This window comes from Silurus aristotelis, assembly GCF_946808225.1.
Source record: "Silurus aristotelis genome assembly, chromosome: 17".
Taxonomy (NCBI): Eukaryota; Metazoa; Chordata; class Actinopteri; order Siluriformes; family Siluridae; genus Silurus; species Silurus aristotelis.
In genome coordinates, this window is record NC_139590.1 from 12,368,915 (window position 1) to 12,391,635 (window position 22,721).

The 22,721-nt window shown below is 38.7% G+C and overlaps 2 protein-coding genes across 3 annotated transcripts in view; both read right to left on the reverse strand.

Moving 5' to 3' along the window:
* The window catches only part of tmem104 (transmembrane protein 104), a 48,555-nt gene extending 44,694 nt beyond the window's left edge, over positions 1-3,861 (reverse strand). The window contains exons 1-4 of the mRNA XM_083565671.1: positions 3,670-3,861; positions 2,986-3,070; positions 1,002-1,123; positions 675-756 (exon numbers count right to left, since the gene is read on the reverse strand). Coding sequence (XP_083421797.1) covers positions 675-756; positions 1,002-1,123; positions 2,986-3,030 — 249 coding nt within the window. The 5' untranslated portion in view covers positions 3,031-3,070; positions 3,670-3,861. The remainder of the gene's footprint in view (positions 1-674; positions 757-1,001; positions 1,124-2,985; positions 3,071-3,669) is intronic.
* A 3,520-nt stretch (positions 3,862-7,381) lies between these two features.
* Positions 7,382-22,282, reverse strand: tnpo2a (transportin 2a). Of its 2 annotated transcripts, XM_083565672.1 has the most exons (26): positions 22,119-22,256; positions 20,790-20,889; positions 19,767-19,842; positions 19,522-19,671; positions 19,117-19,223; positions 18,429-18,562; positions 18,238-18,319; positions 18,025-18,147; positions 17,818-17,936; positions 16,344-16,404; positions 15,650-15,821; positions 14,388-14,540; positions 14,027-14,252; positions 13,362-13,533; positions 13,167-13,253; positions 12,938-13,045; positions 12,145-12,303; positions 11,973-12,060; positions 11,769-11,867; positions 10,935-10,970; positions 10,684-10,779; positions 10,475-10,550; positions 10,244-10,343; positions 9,916-9,990; positions 9,696-9,839; positions 7,382-9,334 (listed from the first exon to the last, which is right to left on the reverse strand). In XM_083565672.1, the coding sequence occupies exons 2-25, from the start codon at positions 20,886-20,888 to the stop codon at positions 9,732-9,734; spliced, it is 2,706 nt and encodes a 901-aa protein (XP_083421798.1). In that variant the 5' UTR covers position 20,889; positions 22,119-22,256; the 3' UTR covers positions 7,382-9,334; positions 9,696-9,731. The 2 variants fall into 2 exon arrangements, with proteins under 2 accessions (XP_083421798.1, XP_083421799.1); XM_083565673.1 differs by lacking the exon at positions 10,935-10,970 and having other exon boundaries at positions 8,356-9,334; positions 22,119-22,282.
* Between the last annotated feature and the right edge of the window lie 439 nt (positions 22,283-22,721).

A 22,721-nucleotide genomic window follows, 5' to 3' on the forward strand; every position in this document is an offset into this window, starting at 1 on the left:
TTGTCTTATTCATCATGTTCATGTTTTTTGTCGGCTTGACAGGACCATACAAATTTGTTGTCTCTAGAGACGATTATACCAACATGGTTGCAGAAAATAGGAGGGGTGTACTCACTTTGTGAGATACTGTATAAATTACTGTATTACATTAAAGAACTGGACAATCTGACACTACACTTGGGGGAAGCAGAATTATGTCTATACAATCTGGGTAAGTAGCTCAGTGCTGTAAGTGGAATCCCTCGTGGTCCTTTTACACAAAATTCCTTGTAGGTAAATGTTTGGACGTTCCCTACACTGATCTACACTCCTTAACCTTAATTCCTATAGTATGCGCTCAAGCAGAAAACATACTTTAAATAAACAAAATGGTATAAATTGAGCAATGAAGCTTTACTGATAGATGCCCAGATGAGATGTAGAAGGTTTAAGAGAATATTAAGAGCAAAGAAACCACAATATTCTCATAATACATAGTACATTATTGTATATTGAATAAGCATTTCCTGATAGATGAAAAAAGAGATCTGCAGAGAACCTAAAAGAGCTGAGAACACTGTGCATAATTATATGTTTATAATGTGTATGACTGTAAGAAAACACCCTGCATGCACTTTCTGTATGAATGTGCATCACACACACACACACACACACACACACACACACACACACACCTCTTCCTGCTCTCTCCTCTTCCAGCGTAGCTGGGCGTTTGCTGCAGCCATGGCCTCGATCACAAATGTAGTGCTCATGTAACTTAGAGAAGAAAAGTGCAAATACTATGAGACTCAAACTCCCAGAGGCAAACATACACATAATTACAATAACTACCTAACATGTGATACAGTTTAACATAAGTTTACTGTTAATGTTTACAACTGAAAGTGCTCAGAATATATGAGCCACACACAGACCACTCTTTATAAAACTTTCACAAAGCAAAAGGTTGAATTTTCCCATTTAAGCGCTTACAGATGATTATATACATTTACACCACCTACCTCATGAAAGCCAAAAAGCAGAGGAGCGTCAGGCTTACAACCCAACCAGCAGCGGCAAAGGCTTTGGGCATTGTCAGAGCACCAGTGCCCACGATTATGTTGAACATGTACACCAAGCCAACCTGTGCGCACACACATTTTATTAGCACTTACAAATGTGACCATGTTTCAGCAAACATTTCCTGCGTAAAATTAGGTGCATTCTCAAAATACTATGACATTTTTTGATTGGAAAGTATAAAACAGAAATCAACAAATTAATATTCACTTAATACTCTTCATAAATGCAAACACATTAGCCGAGGCTTAACTGTGCTGTGAAAGTGAATGAACGGTACATAATTTACACTGAATGCTAATAACATTCTCCCAACAGTGAGCCTTGTCTCGTGTGCGCCATATGTTTCAGTTCTCCGTTTTTCGTTTTAATATAGTTGGTGTTTCATTACAATATGATAATTATTTATCAAGCATTCCTCAAACAATAGTACAAATGCAAAAGTTCTCTGTGCTGTGCTCTTTATAAATATTTAAGCCCAGGCAAGTGCAGGGAAACTCAGAATTAGATTTGCATTAATCTAATCTAATCTAGTATATACACATAAAAACCTTATTGTCAAAATGCTACACCCATCAGAAAAAAATTAATAAATACCACAAGATCAAAAATATTTACAAGTTATTTATCTACTGGAGATAATAATTCCAACCCCTATAGCACCGAGACATCCTCAAGATCCCACTGACGTCAGTGCTTTTCAACATCAATGCAGACATTTTTTGACGACGTGTGCGGCTTTTCGGACTTGTCGTTTGTGCAAGAAAACATGCGTGTGCTTTGTATCTTTGGGCTTCCTCTTTCCTAGTAGAGGAATAAGTAACTTAGTAATAAGTGGTTTAAATCACATGTGCTGCATAAGACTTTTGCTCTGACTGACACAAATTCAGAATTTTATGTTGTTTACTAAGAAAGCTGTTTATCAAGCAGGTTGCTCCGCAATAGGTCTGGGTGTCCTGTAATTAGCTCTGATGTGAGGAACATCATTGTACTATTGTATGTGTATATGATTTTTTTTATATTCCAGTGGTTACAAATAAAAAGCAACAGAACACAGAAATGATAATTACTAAGACATCATTTTCAGTGAACAACACTGCAGATTAATTTTTCATAGGGTGTCATTGTGTATTTATTGTTTGTGGATAGATTTTTGTATATGCCGAGAAAAAGCTAAATATTTCACAATGCACCTACATGAAAAAATCCTACGACATTGATATAAAGCACACAGTAATAAATTAAGGAAAGACGATTTCTGGGTATGTCAGTGATTATCGTATTTCAGCAGAAAACAGAACAAAAATGAAACTAACTGAAAATGTACACTGGAGCCTGGGAAAGCTTCCTAATTTACAGGTGCTCTGATGCGATTTTATTTTCATCTAGTTTAGCCATATCCATGCTTTTTCTCCATCCTCGGCTCAGAAATGTACAGACTCGATCACCAACCGTTCTTCGATTAATTCAGCAATTATATGATCATTTATGCAGATGCATCACACACTGAGAAAAAAAAACCTCCTGCTGCTACTTGCAATATTCCATCTCAAAGGTTCGTAAACAAACTAAAGGCCAGCACTCCATCTATTCTCTACTCCAAAGCCCTAAATAAAGTGTGATCAAGTGCAATCAAGCCATTCGAGATGATGGCAAGATTTGATGGCTTCCGTTCTCCGAAACAAAAACAAAAAAGTTTCTAAGATGAACAGCAGTCAAGATCTATTATGCATATTATAAGAGGGATTTTACACACGGGTTTGTGTTGATTACTGTTAGATGTGATATTGAAAATGGTATTTCTTTTCCAACAGCACACAGCATTGAATGTGTATTGTTTTAAATGAGGACTACGGGAAATAAACACTGACAAACAAAGAAACTAAACATATTTTTAATAACATAAAGGTCAATGGGAACACTTACAAAACCTGAGTATGGCTCCCCTGTCTCTGTAATGCCTCCAGCCATGTCGTCCAACTGTTTAAATACAACAGTTTACAGCGGATGTCTGCAGGAAAAATCACTATTAGTTAAATAGGTATTTAGTTAGTTATTTAATAAAGTTAGACAGGAAGTTATTTAGTTAAAGTTAATATATAAAACTCCAACACTGTCCACACTGATAAGCCACATCAGCAACCCGTTACAGAGAACACACTGTTCAAAACTAAACAGCAAATCTTAAATTATACAGCTAGGAAACAGACAATGTAACATGAAATACATTTGAAATATATATAAGCATTTATACGTAGATGTATTTATATATATTCAGTATCAAAACCTTAATTTAAAGCTACGCGCTCATTCAGTGATTCGGACAACGCGGCTACGTCGACAACCGGCTAGTCACGAGTTAGCATGCTAGCTACCAAAACACAAACACAAATTAACGCTTATAATATAATATACAGAGTGGCCTTTTTAGAGTGTGGGTTTTATAGTCGCCAAACAAACATTAGAAGTAACTAACAATATCACCAACGCGTGTCATAAGAAGAAACAATGTGTATAGCGCGCGCTTATATTTTTGTTCTTCTACAGAGGCTGTGAAACGGAGTATATCCGCATACTGACGTAATATAAAAGTTCAAACCGAATACACACCGTGGCATCGAATGCGAAGGGGAGAAAAGCGTTGGTAAAATGGTGCTAAATTATTCGCTGAATGTTAACAGCCATCCATCCGTCAGATAGTTCGCGTGAACTCGGCATGATTCCGATACCTGGAGGTAAATATGTGACATCCTCTGTAACCTGCCAAGGGAGGCGTGGCCTGAGCACAGGGATGTCACGTGCCCGTCGCGTGCTCGTCACATGTTCCCATTAAGGAGTGGAATCGGGCCTGTTTAGGGATGGGCGATACGATTATTTTCTTTTCAAACCGATACCAAGTAATTTCAAGACAATTATGGTCGATATCGATACTGAAACCTCTAAGAAATATTTGTATGTGATCGATTTGAAGGTGTATTTTGATACCCATCATGATTCATTTGAAATAAACTGCAATAGACATGACTTCTTATAATAGAAATAATATATAAACGATTTCATTACGAATATCTAACCAGATACAAGATTCACCAAAACAGAAAGAGTTATAGGCTAATAAAAAAGTGTCAAAAGACAAATATCACATGAAGCTTCATCACTTTTACTAGAGTGAAATAACTCGATTATGCTTCTTTTCCTTTCAGTCAGGATCGCAGCCATGCACTCGAATCCCCTTTAAAACCTGCGCTGAGTGTGCTTTGACTGAATGAGCAAACGCTGTCATGATAAGCGGTGGTACAATGGAAGAAAATATAGTGTTGATGATATTTATATACTGTATGGCGTATTACTATTATTCAAATATTCTAAACTCACTTGTTAGAAAAAACAGATAGGATCAATCCTTTTGATACTATGCCAATATCGAAAATATAGATACTACTACTGCTACTGGTGTTGATGATCGTATTGTTTTGTGCTGAGATGCTTTGCGAGTCACCACGGCTGTAGTGATTATGAAAGTTACTACATCCTTCCTGACAGGCTTAAATCAAACTGGGTGGGGAAGATGTTTGTCTTCTGATCACAGTCTTCTGTGCTGGCCTAAACACTATCAAAATCACTGACTTTCATTTTAATATTTTTCCTTTTCATGAGTATTTATTAAAGCAATCCCAATAGTATATTCACATCATTTCATAGGGTTTGCTTTGCTCTTGTTCTAACTTGGCCCACCAGTGGTGTAAACTGTAGAGACTGCATAAGGTTTGATGTGAACATTACCTGGTTTTTTTAACTGCATGGTTTTTTTTGGTAATGTTAAAATTGGATAAGCAGAAGAATGTACAGTTGTAAGAATGTTGGTAATAAGCTGAGTGAGTAATAATATAGTGTCCCAACAAAAGATAAGCAAGTCCATTTAAAATATTCATTATTTCAACACTGTGCAAATTACGGCTGCATCTCAATAAATTAGAATATCATTAAAAAGTTTATTTATGTTAGTGAAATTCATATATTATATAGATTCATTACACAGACTGATATGATTCAAGTGTTTATTTCTTTTAATTTTGATGATTTTGGCTCACATTTAACAAAAACCCACCAATTTAAATTAGGTATTCAAAAATTTTAATACTTCATAAGACCAATAAAAAAAAAAAAAAAAACTTGTTGTGAATTGTTGGCCTTCTGGAAAGTATGTTTAGTTACTGTATATGTACTCAGTACTTGGTGGGGGCTCCTTTTGCTTTAATTACTGCCTCAATTCAGCGTGGCAGGAAGGTGATCAGTCTGTGGCACTGGTGTTATGGAAGCCCACGTTTCTTAGACAGTGGCCTTCAGCTCATTTGCATTTTTTTTTTCCCTGTTGATTCTCATTTTCCTCTTGACAATACCACAGATTCTCTATGGTGTTCAGGTCTGGTGAGTTTGCTGGCCAGTCAAGCACACCAACACCATGGTGCTTTTGGCAGTGTGGGCAGGTGCCAAATCTTGCTGGAAATTGAAATCAGCATCTCCATTAAGCTGGTCAGCAGAGGGAAGCATGTAGTGCTCTAAATCTTACTGGTAGACAGCTGTGCTGACCTTGGACTTGATAAAACACAGTGGACCAACACCAGCAGATGACATGACTGACTGTGCAAACTTTACTCTGGACCTTCAGCAACTGTGCCTCTCCTCTCTTCTTCCAGACTCTGGGACCTTGATTTCCAAATGAAATGCAAAATCTTCTTTCCTTTTATCTGAAAAGAGAATTTTGGCACACTGACCAACAATCCAGTCCTTTTTGTCCTTTGCCAATGAGACCATTTAAAACTTCAGTAAACCTTTGGATTTAATTAGATGATTCAAGTGTGACAGTACCAGTCTCCAATATTGAACCTATTCCACAATATTCTTATTTTCCAAATTTTGGGTTTTTATTAGCCGTAAGCCATAATCATAAAAATGATTAAAATACACCAGTCTGTGTGCGATGAATCAATATACGACTTTCACTTTATTAAGATGCACCTGTATATTATCAATTACACAGTGCAATGCCTCAGACTTTTAGCATAATTCGTTTTATTTGTAGTAAATGCTAATTTTGTACACAATCTCCCTCATGTAAATCAGCAAACTGACAACCACTGACACACCAGAACTGGACTTTGAAACTGCTGCAATACACAAATGAGTGTGAAAATAACCGAAAAGATCTTAGGCATTTGTAGGACTTTAATTCAGACTTCTTTAAGTTTCAAGGAAGAAAAAAAAAAAAAAAAAAAAAAAAAGAAAAGAAAAGACCACATGCACTTTCAACTGCATTACGTTCTCAAAGTGAAACAGTTCATACATCCTAAATTAATTCCTAAATCAAAACAACAGTCTAACTGTAACATGCACATGTTAAACATTTGTTCCATTAACTGAAATGAGACGTTACACTTGTTTCCCCCACTGGTAGAAAAAAAATTTATTTCCCCGATTCACAGAATTAAAACAGAAGGGTGATGAGATAAACGAGTTTGCACCACAGCAGTGGTAGAGGAAAAACACTACATCATTCAGCAGAATTTTTTTTCTTCTAAGTACACAGTACAGGTTCAAATGTATTCCGCTCTTTCCATATCAATTGCTGTTTGAAAATGGTTGATTTAAAAAAAAAAAAAGGAAAAAAAAAAAGGAAAGAAAAAGAAAAAAAATTGCAATAATGCTTGTCAGAACTGGTTGATAAACAACAAACAAACTTCTTTAAACAAAAAGAAAAATAAAAAAACTTTTAAAGTCCAAATAAACCTTTGTGCTTGTAAAACACAAACAAAAAAATAAAATAGAAAATAACCAAAAAAAACCCCACAAATGGACATCATATTGCTGAAAATAAGGAGTTTGCTTTGCATCTTAAATAAAATGTCTATGTTGTAACAGGGAGCTCACAGCAGAGTTTGTTTGGTTACGATCAGTTTGGCTGGCCTGCACACGTTAGGATGATCTTCCAAATCTGTACTTCAACATTAATTACTTAATTAAACGATAGGTTGGGTTATAATAGGTAGAAAACAACCTACACAAAATCTTACATTAGTTCAACTTCGAATGCCTATCAAGCAACAGATTTTTTTTTTTTTTTTTACTTATTTCTCGAGTCCTGAGCATTAAACAGTTTGCAAAAGAGTAGATTAATTAGAAATTAGATTGTCAATGCCATTATTGAAGAACAATGAATTTTAAACGGTACTTCAAATCACCTATTACTGGCTCAGTGGTGGTTAAATGATCTCATAACAGGAAGTAAAATCCAGAAGACATTAAACAAGCACCACACTGAGTCTTTGTTTCATGCATGGTACAGTTTTACTTTACATCAAGTTTGAAGACAAAGCAAACCTGGAGGACCTTGAAGACACATTAGCATCTGCAGTCTAGCAGAGACATGGCTATTGCTTTTATGGCTATATAAAACAGCCTCTGTTCTTTGTACATTTTTTTTTTTGGTATTAAAGCCAAATACGTAGAATTGTGCAGAGATAAAATCAGGTGTGTGCATCCTATAAGGCCTCAGTCAAATCAGTTTAACACAGCAAATACATGGTGAAAAAACTGCAAGTGGGCTTTCTCTGGAAAACAGTACAATTCTGTATAGGCATCTAATACCTGTCTTTCTTCCAAAAATGGCCAAAATGAATCTAAACTCAGCATGTAGTACCTAGCCATAGCTTTAAAAAAAACATTTCTTCATTAAAGGTTGAGTCACTCATATGCTTTTATATTGAACTATAAGTCAAGTCACAGTGCACAGGGTAAAACTAATGAATTAATTGTGTAAGATTGGAACAAATTTTACACTAATCATCCACATGATTACACATGGCTTCATCAAATCTGTCTACTGTGTCTACATAAAAGCTGTCAATACAGGGTACTAGGAGTTAAACACTGCAGTCATCTTGTGTTTATCATGCTGTAAAAGTCTCATTACTTAGAGCTCACCTTTAACCAAGAGTGGCATTAATGCAGCCTGCGGGATTGCTGTGTGAAAGTCCTTATAAGAGAAAGTGCATTGAAATCCCTTAATGAGTTCTGACATTTAATTCATAACATTTGCTTTTAAATGCATTAGCAGCACATTCTCTTAGTTTACAGGAAGGTCAGGCTGCAGTATGGTTTCTTAATGGAGTATATCTAGATGTGAAACGCAGCTCACAAACTACAGCTGCAAAGGAAATGGAACGTCGATCCACACTGACCTAACTGAAAATTCACAATAAAGCTACACCTGTTAACACTGTACACTGAGAAGCTCTGGATTAAAAATAAAATAAAATAAAAAAAAGATTATTATTATAATTTTTTTTTTAAAAGAAACAACCTGACACCTGCACATTGCACTGATTTCTCCAAGGGTCCAGAGTCATGCAAACCTTTATCATTCCCTTAACTAAGCAAGCATAAGAAAGGAAAAACAGTGAGCACTAGAGTTACAGTTCCTGAAGATCGTTCTGGTTACAGCAGAATCAGGGTCAACACGAAACACTTTGATGGGGAGAATAATGAACCTTAAGTGCCAGCTGCAAAGTAGTTACAACAGCCTGGAAATATGCAAAACAGCCTGAAAGCGAGACAATATGCACTGTACTTACTGGTTATGATCACATTTTAAAAAGGTACTAGTACTTATCTCCCTATTGTTATAGATATCTCGTGCCTTACCTCTAGCCAACAATCCCTGTGGTTAAAAGTCATTTTAGTATTGATGTGTCAACCAATACCCATTAAAGATATTGTAGATTTCTTATGTGTATGCATTACCACCCGGGCAACAGGTCGCCTTAAGCTTTTCTAACGAGTGTGCCGGTCTACTGAATGCGCTTGTGTGCTATAGGTGTCTAGCTGAGGTGCCAGGGCTTAGACTAGACTGTACTATTGGTGGGTGCATTGGTGCCACCCAGCCTCCCCCCTCCCGATAGTGCTCTCCCTCAGCAGAAGAGAGCAGTGGAGTTATCAGGTGGCAAGCCCTGCCTACGAGTTCCCTCCCTCCCTCTATCCCAGCCTAGATCCCCATTTGCTTTCATTTTTATTAAAAAATTCCTACTCAGTGCGCGGACCGCTAAACCGCAGCGTTTGATGCAGAGGTTGGCTCCCCCTAACCCCCTCCCACCCTTCCCACCCTCCCTCATACAGACACAGGGTGCAGGGATGATCGTCGCGCCAGCCTCCCCCCTCCAGTAGCAGGGCAATACACACATGGATGAGTTTCCCCCAGTGACCCTCCCGGAGATTCAACCTGGAGAAAGATGCAAATGTTGGGAATATAAAATCATAGTAACAATCATAGTGACTCATCACATTCTTCTATCCAAGTATTGGCACCACAATAATCAATGTACACCAAACAGGCATAACTATGAACACTGATAGGTGAAGTGAATAACACGCTCTCTTCGTCAGTGGGTGGGAGATATAAGACAGCTAATAAACGTGTGGTCCGATCCAACAGATGAGCTACTGTAGCTCAATGCGTGATGGAAAATTAGTACTTTTAGACAATGGGTAAATTAATCATATCTTCCTAGAACTAAAACTACAAATAAGTAAACACATTATAGCTACATTTACCCAAGGCAAATAATACAGAGATGCTGTACCTAACAGGCGTGTCCTGTGTCAGTGAGGAGGGGCGACTAAACGCCGTAGCAGGCCGACAGCCGCTCCTTCAGCTGTGGGGGGAACTGCTCACAGAACTGCTGCCAGTTCTCCTCTCCAACCTGGTCCTTAAAGCCATGCAAGATCTGCAACAGGACACACTGAATTAAGCATCTTCTCAGAGAAAGGGGTGAGGACACTGTACAATTATCTGATGGCTACCTTGTAGAACATGTCTCTAAGGTCTTCTTTCGGGTTCACCCAAGATGCCACAGCATCACAGAAGAAAATAAAGTCCTGGATGAAACAAACACTGTGGATTAACATTTGGAATAAGACAAGTTTATTTATTTGCAATGAGTGTTAAACAGGCAGGGTTCAGATTTTTTCCATTGCTGATTACGGAGCGGTGTTACACACGGTTTATGGCACAGGTCTATTCTTATGTGGAGCACTTAGGATGCAAGAATTAAAAACAGTCTGCAAATTAACCGGAACATGTCCAATGCTAGCGGTTTTTGGGCTTAAATTAAATTCAAAATGTATTTACCTGCACCACACCTCCAGGATTTACTCCGATCATTAGACAGATGCCTCTGAAAGCCGAATCTTTCTCCTCGTTGTCCCTGATGTTTCTGAGTGACTGACACCTAAATTGCAGAAATGACTCATTACGAGTTGTATAATAATTTCTAATAAATAAGTAAACTTCAATTATTATATGTTAATAATAAAATGTAAAATATTTTGTGGGATGTAGGAGCAGGGCTCAAAAACTCACCAAGGGCGTATGAACTGAGGCAGCATGGGTGCGACCTCCTGAGGACAAACGTATCCCAGCCGACCAATAGTAATGGCTGTTTCAGAACAGATAGAAAAGCATCATTTAAACATTAAATTCCACAACTTTGATTTTGTTTCATGACCAACACGTTTCATTATAAAGGTCAGTGTCGCACTGAAACACAAGTCAAACTGCAACGGTCATACCAGTGTTCTCCAGCAGAGTCTTGGGAGTATTGGGTCTATTAATAATCTCCACAAGGTTGTTAAGCACCAGTCCCACATATGGCTCCATCTCTGCACCTGAGACCATAAGAAACAGCTGAGCCACAATAAACAAGAACAAGGAATAGGAGAAAACCCAACCAGTGCTGCTATCACTAATCACTGGGGTAAACCATTTCAGATAAAGTAAAGCAGTCTTTCACATAAAACAATTAGCTTCCTTCCTATCTCACCTGTACAAACACCTTCCTGCTTCCTGTCACCTGAGCCTGTAGAAACACCAAACACTGTCACTAGCCTGCCTGCAGCCTAGCATGCAGAAACGAATGCACACATACACAAGATGCCCAGCAGGAAAACTAACACAAGAGTGCACAGGACTAACAGAACACACACAAACACAAGCTCTCTTTGTACCTCTCTCAAAAAGACTAATGATAATTTCCATCCTTTAATAGGAATACACTCACTGGCCACATTAATAGGAACACATGCACACCTATTAAAGTCATTCATACCAATCATGTGCCAGAGGTGCAATGCATGAAAACAGAGACAGAGGTCAGGAGCTTTAAGTAGTGCTCACATCAAACATCAGAACATGAATTATTGTCTAATTGAAAAATTCCATGAATAAGCAAAGTAACTGACGTTCCTATTAACGTGGCAGGTTAGTGTATACTTTATCAAGTTGTTCACCACCGACGGTAATGTCTGCGATTACCATAAACAAAATCTGAGAAGACTTCTGTACTGAGAAAAAAAAAAAAGTTACTATTTTTAGGGGAAAATGTGGTTGTATTACTAATAAAATTATAACTTAAAGCTGGTCATGAATGGATACAAATAAACGAAAAGTAATGATTAGTAATAGCCCAGTGTGAAAAGAGTACAGATTTCTCAAAACTAAATTAACCAGACTTTGAAAAAGAAATTTGTATGCTGACAGTTTTGGGGAAATGAGATTTCCTTATACGGAAATAGAAATTTTGTTTCATGGTAACCGCACACATCACAGATATGTGGTGAATAGAGGGCCTTTTTTTTAACCAGGCATCAGAACTTACCCATCTGTATGGAGATCTCACCAATGGCCCAAGTAGCGTTATTACACACAGAAATGAACTCTGGGTTCAGGTTCAGCCCCAGAATAGGCATGAACTCAGCTGTAGAGCAAACACAGAATCAGTAGGCCATAATCACTGAACATCCCATACACACTACTTTAAGCAGGTCAGTAGTATCAACACTGCTACAATAGCATGACTTACAGATGCAGGGCTTAACATGAAGGAAGCAGGCCTTGGTCAGGTCTCCCAACAGAGCAAAGGAACTCTGCCTCACCTCAGGCATAGTGTCCTACATTTAAAAACAGTTTAGCGTCACAAACATATATATAACAAATCTCTGTACTAAGCACAAGGTTTTGCCTCTTTTGCATACCTGCATGCACTGGAAGAGGAGTGTCATGATGTTGCTGCGAGCCACTAGTCTCTCAACATGCCCCCCGAGGCCCTCGGCCAGTCCGCTAAGGAGATCCAGAGCTACGATCATGAAGTCCTTATCCGGAGCCTCATACTGCTCTGGGTGCTGGTTATACATCTAGAAGGACAAAAGATGGATCATGAAGTGTTCTAAGAACATGCATCTACTTTACATGTTACTAAAGCAAGCAGCAGTAACCTGAGACCAACAAAAGGAATCAAAATGCTTTGACGTTTTTTTTTAAAACTGTATAACAAATATGGACCGTTTAATAAAAAAAAAAAAAAAAATGAATGATTGAACACTGTACATTAAAACATTGGTACGGATACAAGTTATTACTATAATTAATGATATCAATGCTAAATTGCACAACAGTTATCAAGAGGTCCACAGGACACTACCAGTACACAACTATTTCTAGCTGCTCCCGCAACAGTGAAGATGAATTAAATAAGATTCAACACTCCTTTGCAACCACTCACAGAAATAAATGCCAATCATCTGATCAATGTATCTATAAACTAGGGCTGTAGCTATCAGTTATTTTAGTAATCAAGTTTCCTACCGATTATGCTACTGATTAATCGAATTAGAAGTCCTTTTAAAGTAAATACTAAATATACAAGAGAAAATAAGATGGGTCTCAATCATATTTGCTGTATTCGAATTATTAGAGGAATCATTTCAGCCCTTGTATAAACACAAATCAGGCAGCATACATGAGTTTTTGCTGTGTATATGCATTCACCATTGCCTGAGCCAGGGTTTTCTGCACCAGAGTGACACAGCGCTGATACACCGGTTCGCAGTAAGGCAGGAAGCCACTCTGCAGAGCCGTGGCCACTGATGAGAGACACTTAAAATAAAAAAAAAATAAAAAAAAAGATAGAAACTCAACACAAATATTCACACCGGCCAATGCACGATACTTTATTTAAAGCAACGTGTAATTTACCCTACAATGATCACTTATTCACCTCTAACAAAGGAAATAGATCTTTGTCCTCATCTTTTAGCTCATTCCATTTTTGTATGAGAGGGGGCATCAGCTTCTGGATATATTCCTGTGAGAAGGATTAATAAATATATAGATTAAGCACATGAAAACTTCAACTGAAATATGAAAAAAAAGTTCCCTTCATATGCCTTTTATGTCAATGCTCCAAACTCACAGGCTGGTTGAGATGATGGCCCACAGAGTCAGCCAGTGTCCCAATGGCATCATACAAGATGAGAAGGTTTTTGTGCTGGTATTTCCCAAAAGCAAAGACCAGTGTGTCAAGAATAAAGCCAAGATAAGGAACAAGCTCTGTGCAAGCCTCCTCCTCCAGAGTCGCAAACGCACTACAGGGAAAAGAAACCATGAAAGTGAAGCGAGGCTTGTGTGATTTAATTTTGACTTCACCTATGGTAAATCAAAATATAAAATACTCTATTTAATTGCCCAAGAAAGCAGTCAACCAAATCACTTATTTTATACATAAAGATGTAATCATGTATTGATGTCATATCAATAGCTTTAATTTAGTACGCACAATTTAACACAAACAGTAAAAAACTTTCAATCAAGTCAATCAGATATCACTAGATGTTTCCTCTAAATATCTAGCTTGATTGGGTATCACTAAAGTGAGAGTTATGGAATGCATATGCAGCCATGCAAGTATGTGGCGTTAAAGCATAAATAGACCGTCAATTTTCAAGTTATGGATATTAGGAATACATTTGTAAAACCAAAATAAAACTTGGTTTAAAATATTACACTCATCTACATTTTCTCCCTAACTAAGCCTGTGGTTGAATTTATCTATACAGCTTTTGAAATGTTGCCACAAACCTGCAGGCCGCCTCCTGCACCCTCTTATTTCCATCAAGAATGCGTTTCAGCAGCTCCGTCATGAGTGGTTTGAGGTAGGCATCAGGTGGTTGGCTCACCACCCAGTGAGCATAGCGGCTCAGCGTCCAGCAGGCGATGGAGCGCACCAGAGCTTTCTTATCACACAGACACTGAATCAAGTGGGGAATTAACTCTGGCAGGTAGGGAACCATTCCCTGCACACACCCTACACAGAGGAGAGCACAAACATAGGGAACAGTGAGTGAGCTGCTCTACTTCATCAGGCAAACATACATGTCTACAGTTTGAGCATCAGAATGCTATATAAACTAATATAGTAATAAAAGCACAACTCAAATACCCTCAGCAATGGCCCCCAGAACCAGGATGCCAGACTCCTTGACAACCCAATCTGGGTGAAACAGCAAGTCTTTCAGCAGAGGGAGCAGGTGGGGTAGCAAGTCGTCCCGAAACACATTGGCCAACACATCCAGTGCTGCAGCCGAGCATTTACCTAAAAATGGAAGGAAAATATTAATTTCTCATTTTCTTTAATTACTCTAATAAACTAAAAGAAAGCTGCCAACAAGAAAGGTTTTTAAAAATATACTGGTTTTTCATATCATTGTTACACATTGTACTTTATTCCAAATGTGGGATTCACAAGTATTTGCCTCACTGGCCTCAGTGGATCAGACAGTATGAATACTTGCACATCATGGATAGTCATGGTATAACTTGTCATCACCTCCACTGAAACCAACCAGACTGGTTACCATCTCATTTATATCTAGTCTAGGGCTGCTGCTATTGATTATTTTAGTAATCGAGCATTCTAACAATTATTAAATCAGATAAGTACTTTTTCTTTGTTAAATAGCAATAATAAATAAGAAAATAATATAGGTCTCTTAAAATAAACAATTACATTTTTTTTAGAACTTTAAATTTTTATTGCTAGACTTGCATAAAAGAATATCGGTGAAAACTAAACCGAATTAGTGCATTTAATAACCATACAAAATACAAATACAAGGAGTAAAAAAAAAAAAAAAAAGGTCCCTCTGCTGTACCTTTGCAGAGTAGATTATGGGAAACTATTCATTCAATGTGTTTATGGGCAGCTTTAAAAATGTGCCCCACTACCTGCTCTACACGGCCACTGCAAAGGGACTTTTTGAACAGACTGTATATAAAATCAATTTCTAATTGGTAACCGCACCGTATGGTGTTCTCTACGTTTCCGTTTGAAATTATCACAAAATGTTCTGGCATTTTCTTTGGCCTGAATCTTCTCCTCGCGTCCCGTTTCTTTATTTATAATTCTGCAGCATCTTCTGCGTTACCTGTCCAGAGCGCTCCAGAGTTTGGTGCGTCGGTAATAATGGTCCGCGGGAAACAGTGCTACGTGTTTAGTTAAATGGACTAAACGAAGCATCAAGATGAATTAATACATTTTTGTAATCGAATTGCTCGAGGAATCGATACAGCCCAAATCTAGTCACAACATCCTTTTTTGGTATACAAATACTAATAAGAAGAAAAAAAAATAAACAGATGTTTATCTTGCAAGGCAATACAAGTAACAAAACGCAAACTAAGCAGTGCACGAATAACACTTACGTAGATTCCAGTCAGACAGAGTGTCATCGTCGTCATCATCATCATCATCAATGTCCTCCCCCTCCTCTCCCTCGCCTCCCTCGTGCTGCAGTGTGACTGTGCGAGACTTGTGGAAACGAGGTTTGATGTCTTGCTCACTGTCCGGAACAGCCTCATCCTCCTCCACGTCACCCTACAAGGTCAAACAAGCACTACATTAATACTGAACCATCATTTGATAGTCAAAACAAAGATCAGTTATTTTAATAAACGAATTATGACTGTGTTAATTGTACTATTGTATCAGTCTAAAACAAGGCTCAGCTTGAGAATATATTTTTCTGTTAAAATGATTTATTGAAACGTGTAAAGAAAAAAGCAGGTTCTAATTTTAACTCCGTGACCATTTCCTAACAAAGCAGCCTGCAATGCATGACAAATGAGTTAAGAGAATAAATAAATAAATAAAATCACACCTTCCACCCACACAGTAAGATCACATTAGCTGTAAATTCATAAAAGGCTTCTTAATGGTAGGTAGCACAGAAATGCTTTCATTCCCACAAACATGGGTATTAAAGCAAAGAACTGCAGACATGAGGCCTCTGGGTCAGACAGTATGAATACGTGAAACATCATAGTGTGTCTCAAGAGCACAAGGTATCGTCATTCCCATTGACAGGCCACAAACTGGGAAAAATGTGTCCTTCCTCACCTTTAGCAAGATGATGTCGATTTCAGAGTACTTCATTCCATTTACCAGGATAGGAATCAGTCTGAAAGAAGGCAGATTTAGAACATATGAATGTGTCGCGCATATGAATATGAAACAGCTGCTCAGCGGAACACTGGTTAAAAATAAATCTAATTCACACACCATCCAAACCCTGATTTGATGTCCAGTTCTATCATGGGACATAGCCAAGTTTACAAATAAACAGCTGATTACCAGTTCCAGTGATTATTTTTAGTAATTCGTACAGTTATTTTTTAAGCATATAGTTACAGAAACACTAATGACTCAAAGGCACAATCTGATGCCAACCAAAACATTAAGGGTTTCCCTTTTGGAATCTGGTTCCTTTCAAGGTTTCCTCTTTATCTCAGGAATTAGAAAGTCCTGGCCATTGTATCATTAAGAAAATAAAATAGGCATTTCTGTAAAGGTGCTATGTAACAAAAATGCAAGCATTTTCGGCAATTATAATTAATATCGATATTCAATGCTGAAAAAAAGAACGCAAGCTTCCTACTGTTAAAAAAGAAGATTCAATAGACTTTATGACTCGTGGCACATTAAAGTAGCCGCAAAGGGGGTGAGAGACGCTGGGCTGCAATGGATCAGACAGTATGAATACATCGCACATCACTAGCAGTCAAGGACTCTGGTGTCATCATCTCCATGGTGACAGGACGAATGTGTGATCTACATGTCTCCCGTCACCACCCAGCATTACTCTCTGCTGCTTTCTACTCTAGTAAATTCTGAGGACAAAACACAACTTAAAAAAAAAAACAGTCTAGTCGCACATCAAACATTTTTTAAGCCAAATTAAGGACTTAACTAAATAAATTAAAAATTGCAAAAAAATTATGAAGCTATGTCTTTGCTAAACAGAGGTGCAAATGTGGAGATATGGATGCTGAATAAATAAGAGATCACAATCAATGAACCTTGCAAAAAATTTTTGTTTTCTTGTGTCTCCTTGCAATCGGGGGAGAATCTGCCTTCACCATGCACTGGCAAAGGTTTAGCAGACCAAAACCTTATGCAAAGGAGTCTGTGCTTTGTTTGGACCTTTTACAAAGTCAAACAGGAAGACTTAATTTGCATAAAACCACATCTCTCAACTTCTTGGATTATTTAAAATGTGACCTAAATCTGACTGTAATTATCTTAGCTATGAGCTAAATCACATTTTCTAATATATATAACATTCAGGTTTGGTGAGACCCCTGATTTAGTTGATAAATCAGAGAAGCAGTTTCCTGGTATCTCCCCAATCACTTTAGCAAGAAGGCAAAAAGGAGAAAAAGCAGAAGTGCGAGCACTTGTGGACATGGATGTGACTTTCCTGCTGAAGACTCAGCAGCATCCATAAGACAATCAGAGAGGGATGACCAGGGATGAGCCAGTTGGACTAATTTACAGATATATACATTGTGTATATAATTCATTGATGACTCACTGAACCAGATGTCCAGAAAGTACTTCTTTGCAGATGGGCTGCTCAGCCAGGGTGAGCCAAAACTCACAAGCCTCCAGAGCCACATTTTCATCCGGATCCTGTGTGCGTTGTAGCATGTACTGAAAAGACACAAAGAAAAAACTCCTTGCTCATCGTTCTGATAGGGTTTTACGGTTGCGCATGTTTGATTGGGAAGAGGAGGCTTACCTGAACAATGCTGTGCATGTGCGGGATAAGGCGGTCGATTCTAACCTCGAGCAGCATGACCAGTGCTCGACAAACATTCTTCCTCACTTCAGAGTCTTCATCTGCAGCCAGCGCAAATAAACTCTATCACACCACAGAAAGACGAGTCAGACATGCAAAACAGCAGTGGGATAAACATTTACAACCACCACAGTAAATCAGATTACAAATTACCTCAATAAAAGTGTCAATATTGTCCATCAAAGCTTGAGCTCGACCAATGATAAACTGGTTCACACAAGCGATAGCATGAGATCTGCAGAAACAAAAATATCCATTACAAAAGATTTATCTGTACAGTATGTAACACACAGCTCTAGCAGGATATATAATGAAACTGCTGTGGTTAATCTCAGGTGACTTACCTGATCTTAGGGCTACAGTGCTTGAAGAACTGTAGGAATTTAGGGATCATAATATTGAGAGGCCTGTTCAATGCATCACTGTCCAGCAACTCAGATGAATCTTCACATATCTTCTGCAGAGCACCAAATGATCCCTGAACACACAAAAAAACAGAGGCAACCCAAGTTAATGAATGCATTGTAACAAACTATTTCATAAACGACACATCACTGGCTGCTTCTGTTAAATGCCCCAAAATAGTACATTGCCTCTGCCCACAGAGAAGGTGTACATTTATAAGATGTGTGCAAAGAGGATCTACGACTTCTACACTTCTAATGTTTGAAATCAATTTCTTAACGACAAAAAGCAAGTTACTGTGGCCTTATCTCAAATGAGTGCAAATCTGCTCCATTAAACTGATGGGATTTAGATCCTACCCTCTCCATTTTCAGGAATGGTAACACTCCAATCAATCCTGACCTCAGATTTGCTCTGATTAAGTGCTGGGTGTCTAAGATACAGGCATTATAAGCATGAAATGGCTCCATCACAGATATTAAAATACCACCATTACAGTTAAGCACACAATGAGCTCAATCAGGGTAATCAAGACATTTCCTTAAAAACTGATATATGAAGCACGGCTTGAATGCAAAGCATAGGGACGCAATAATGAATTGTAAACGAGAAAACATAAGTGCAGACCTCGCAGGTGTTGTAATCTTCTGAGTTGAGCAGGTTGCAGAGCTGAGGCAGCAACTCGGGCCATGTCTGCAGCTCCCCTTTGGATGAAATGGTTGTGATCAGGATACCTGTATTGGAAACACCATTAGATGTCTATAAGAACAGCTTCATTTTATGAGCACGAATTACTCAGCAAATATAAGAGGCCTTTTTTTTACCTTTTCAGCCACATAACTAAATTATTAAGTAGCATATTAGGTTATCTTTTTTTAGCAGAGCAATTCAATACTAAATGTATAACAAGGCCTTATTTAGTAAAGGATGGTTCAAACAATTAGTAATACTTAAAAATCAATTTACAGTAAATAGAACACGAACACAAAATACTGAGCAATTATTTTATTTTTTTTTGCAAAGGCAACATACCAATTGTAGCACGAATGAGAGGAGAGGGGTCCCCAATGTTGCCCAGACATTCCTGCTTTATGAAATCTGCCACTGCTGGAGGGAAATTCTGGTAGTGCGCTTTGACGTTGTTCTTCAGAATCAGACCACTGAGTGAACGAGTTGGCTCATCTGTGAGGGGTTTACATGTTAGGTGGTGAAATGGACACCATTAGAACAGAAAGAGAAGGAGGGGAGAAGAGGAACAAGGCAGGATCGTATCTTACCCTCAGATTTCAGTCGGGTTAAGACGAAGATGAGATAGTTGTTGAAGTCTGGAAACTGGTTTAGTTGCTCTAGTTTCTGAGGACATGGTTAAGGAAAGGCAGTGTAACACTCAATCCACTCATGAGCCAAACACAGTAAATCTGCTCACCCAAAGCTGCACCACCATAACCAATCATAAAAAGCAACTATTCACAGAGGAAAACATTTTAAGCAACTTCCAAAATGCAATGCCAGAGTGTACGCTGATGTAATGCTAAATTGGGGTTTACTGTTGATTTCACCCAGGACAAAATATAAAAACCTTCATGAGGAATGGCAGAAAAAAAAATGGGAGAAGGAACAGAGGATTTATAAAGCACACTGAATAATCAGGGCTTCATCCAGATAAGAACACTGCTGCTAAGACAGACATCTGAATCCAACCCCCTAACCAACTTCAACAATTTAGTATAAAAGTGTATGACTTTTCAACAATAGGCAAGTTTAAGGTCTTTGAAGTATTAAAAAGGAAGTTTTTTTAAAGTAGGTGGGTAAGACTCAATTGACTTAAATTGTAGAACAGTGATTGGATTTCAGGCAAAATGCATAAATCTTGTTAAAGCTTAAACCAGTTATTTATTGATCTTTATTATTTATGGTAATATTCCCTTTGCGGATTACAATTTTAATGTGATTTGCACTGCGATTCTCCGCTGTACCTGCAAAAGTGTTAAAATCGTCCAGGAATGCAAACCAACCAACCTAGAAAAACACTTCTACTGTGTGAGGCAGTGTGATTTACATAGTGTATCTTGCACTAGAGTTACAGCATCACAACACTGCCTGTTGTGTTAAGTTGAGAAAGGTCAATTGGCAGCAAGACTTTTACTCTATCTAGCTCTTTAACATTAATTGGCTGCCAATATAAACACACATTAGCAACTCAGACAAAACAGCTTGTCCTGGGCTCCCTGTTTATCTACACTGAACATTATTTACAAACATTTATCAGACAAGACAAGGCTTTCTGGTGAGTAGGATACTTGCTGCACAGCTCTCTGGGTGGCTGTGTTGGGGGACTGGGAGTCTTTCAGGAGCTGCAGGACCTGTTGGAGTCCTTGTTCATCTGGCTGCCACTCCATCCTACAAATAAAGAGAGGAAGAAAGAATCAAGTATAGTTTCTCAACTTTGGAGTATCTCAAAGCCTTTTCTGGACAGTTTAGGGTATTCTTAACCCAATTTAGATTTCCTCTTATTTGGTTTTATTCAAAGCGATGGGAGTAGAGTTGAGGATTAAAGCTAGGCCATCTGGGATTTTAACCAACACCCTTCTGGTCAGTGGCACAAACTCAACCACTTCCGGATTCAACTAACGACCACTTTAGGGTTAGTAATCAATTAATTTGGAATCATCAGTGAATCTGACTGAATGACCCATATTTTCAGTGTACACACACACACACTTATCCGGCATGATCAGAGGTAATGAGAATAATTTCGCGGGATAATGGAGGCTAAGCAGACACATAGCTCGGAGCGGTGAATGTGATCAGCGGCCTGCTCCTGGTTTCTTCACCGCCGCAGGATTTGGGGATGAAACTCAAAGCCTCGGGGTGACTTTAATCCCTGAATTAATGTGTTCGGTTGTACCTGTATCTTAACCTCGATTTAATTTCTCACACAGAAAAAAAGAGCCAGAGGTCTGTCGGTGTCAGAGGCGCACACAGAGCGGAAGATTACCGACCACCACATCACCGGAGAGCTAACAGCACTAATCCGGACTACTAGACTATTAACCAGGGGCTAGTTAGCTAGCAAGACTGAGGTCCGAGTTTCTAGCAAGCCGCCTGGTTAAACAGAAAATAACATTATTTTTCCAAATTCAATCATTCGCATTTATTCACACACTTTACTATTATTACTACTATTACTAGCCACCGTCTGGACAGAGCAGTGGTCAGCGGGTGTCCTGCCGTCGCTCGTTAGCATGTTAGCTAGCACAGCGGCCTCGCAGCCCACCGGAGACCATGTGGAGCCAGATCGCCTCGCCTCGAGCACCAGGCCGGCGTCCTTACAGCCGGAGCTTGTGCAAGAAACTCAAAATGTCTTCGCTTTTTCTGTCGACAAAACAGCAAAGCGTCGAATAAACCCATATTTCCACAAACACAGCCTGCACTTATAGGGCTGAAAGTCCAGGCGAGCCGCGGGAAACCCCACAGCGCTGTTAGCCGCACTGCTAACCACCTTCCCCGGTTACAAAGCTTCTGCCCGAAGCGCGACGACGTCGAGTCGCAACTCCATTATTTATTTTCCTCCCACCAGTGAATTAAACACGTCTCTTCCATAAGCAATAGTTTCTCTCTGTACTCACAGACACTGTACGCGGAGACCTGCAGAGCCGATAAGGTCGCGTGCAACAGCGTGAGAGCGAATGAAGCCGCGCAGCACCGCAGTCTAAACACGCCGCGCTCACAAAGCCCCCGAGCCGGAAGCGCTTACAGCCGCCTAATGGGAAACGAGTCTCTTCGCTTTCCCACCTGTATTCGCACAAACCCCGCCTTCTGCGCGCCGATTGATTAAACATTTTTCACCGAGAGACAGGAGAGAGAGCACGTGATGTCAAACGCAAGCCAATAATAGTTCGTGGTGCAGATTATTTAGAAAACGGGTGGGGAAAAGAGCGCCACGGGTGGGGTCTGGCCCGCGTTGCCAAGTCTGTCGTTTTAGAGTAGTGCAACCAAATTGGTTTAATATGTTGTTTAATTTCATTTTTTTTATTTATTTCATATACTATAGTTTTTAGATTATATGTCTGGTCAATTGAAGTGACTGAGTTTATTAATGAGCTAAATAAAAAAAAGGAAGTAAGCTTATTAATAATGTTTACTTGGATATAGTGTGTTCCGTTTGTGAAGATTGCAGAAATATAAAGTTATATAAAAAGTTATATAAAACATCAAAATATGTAAACGAA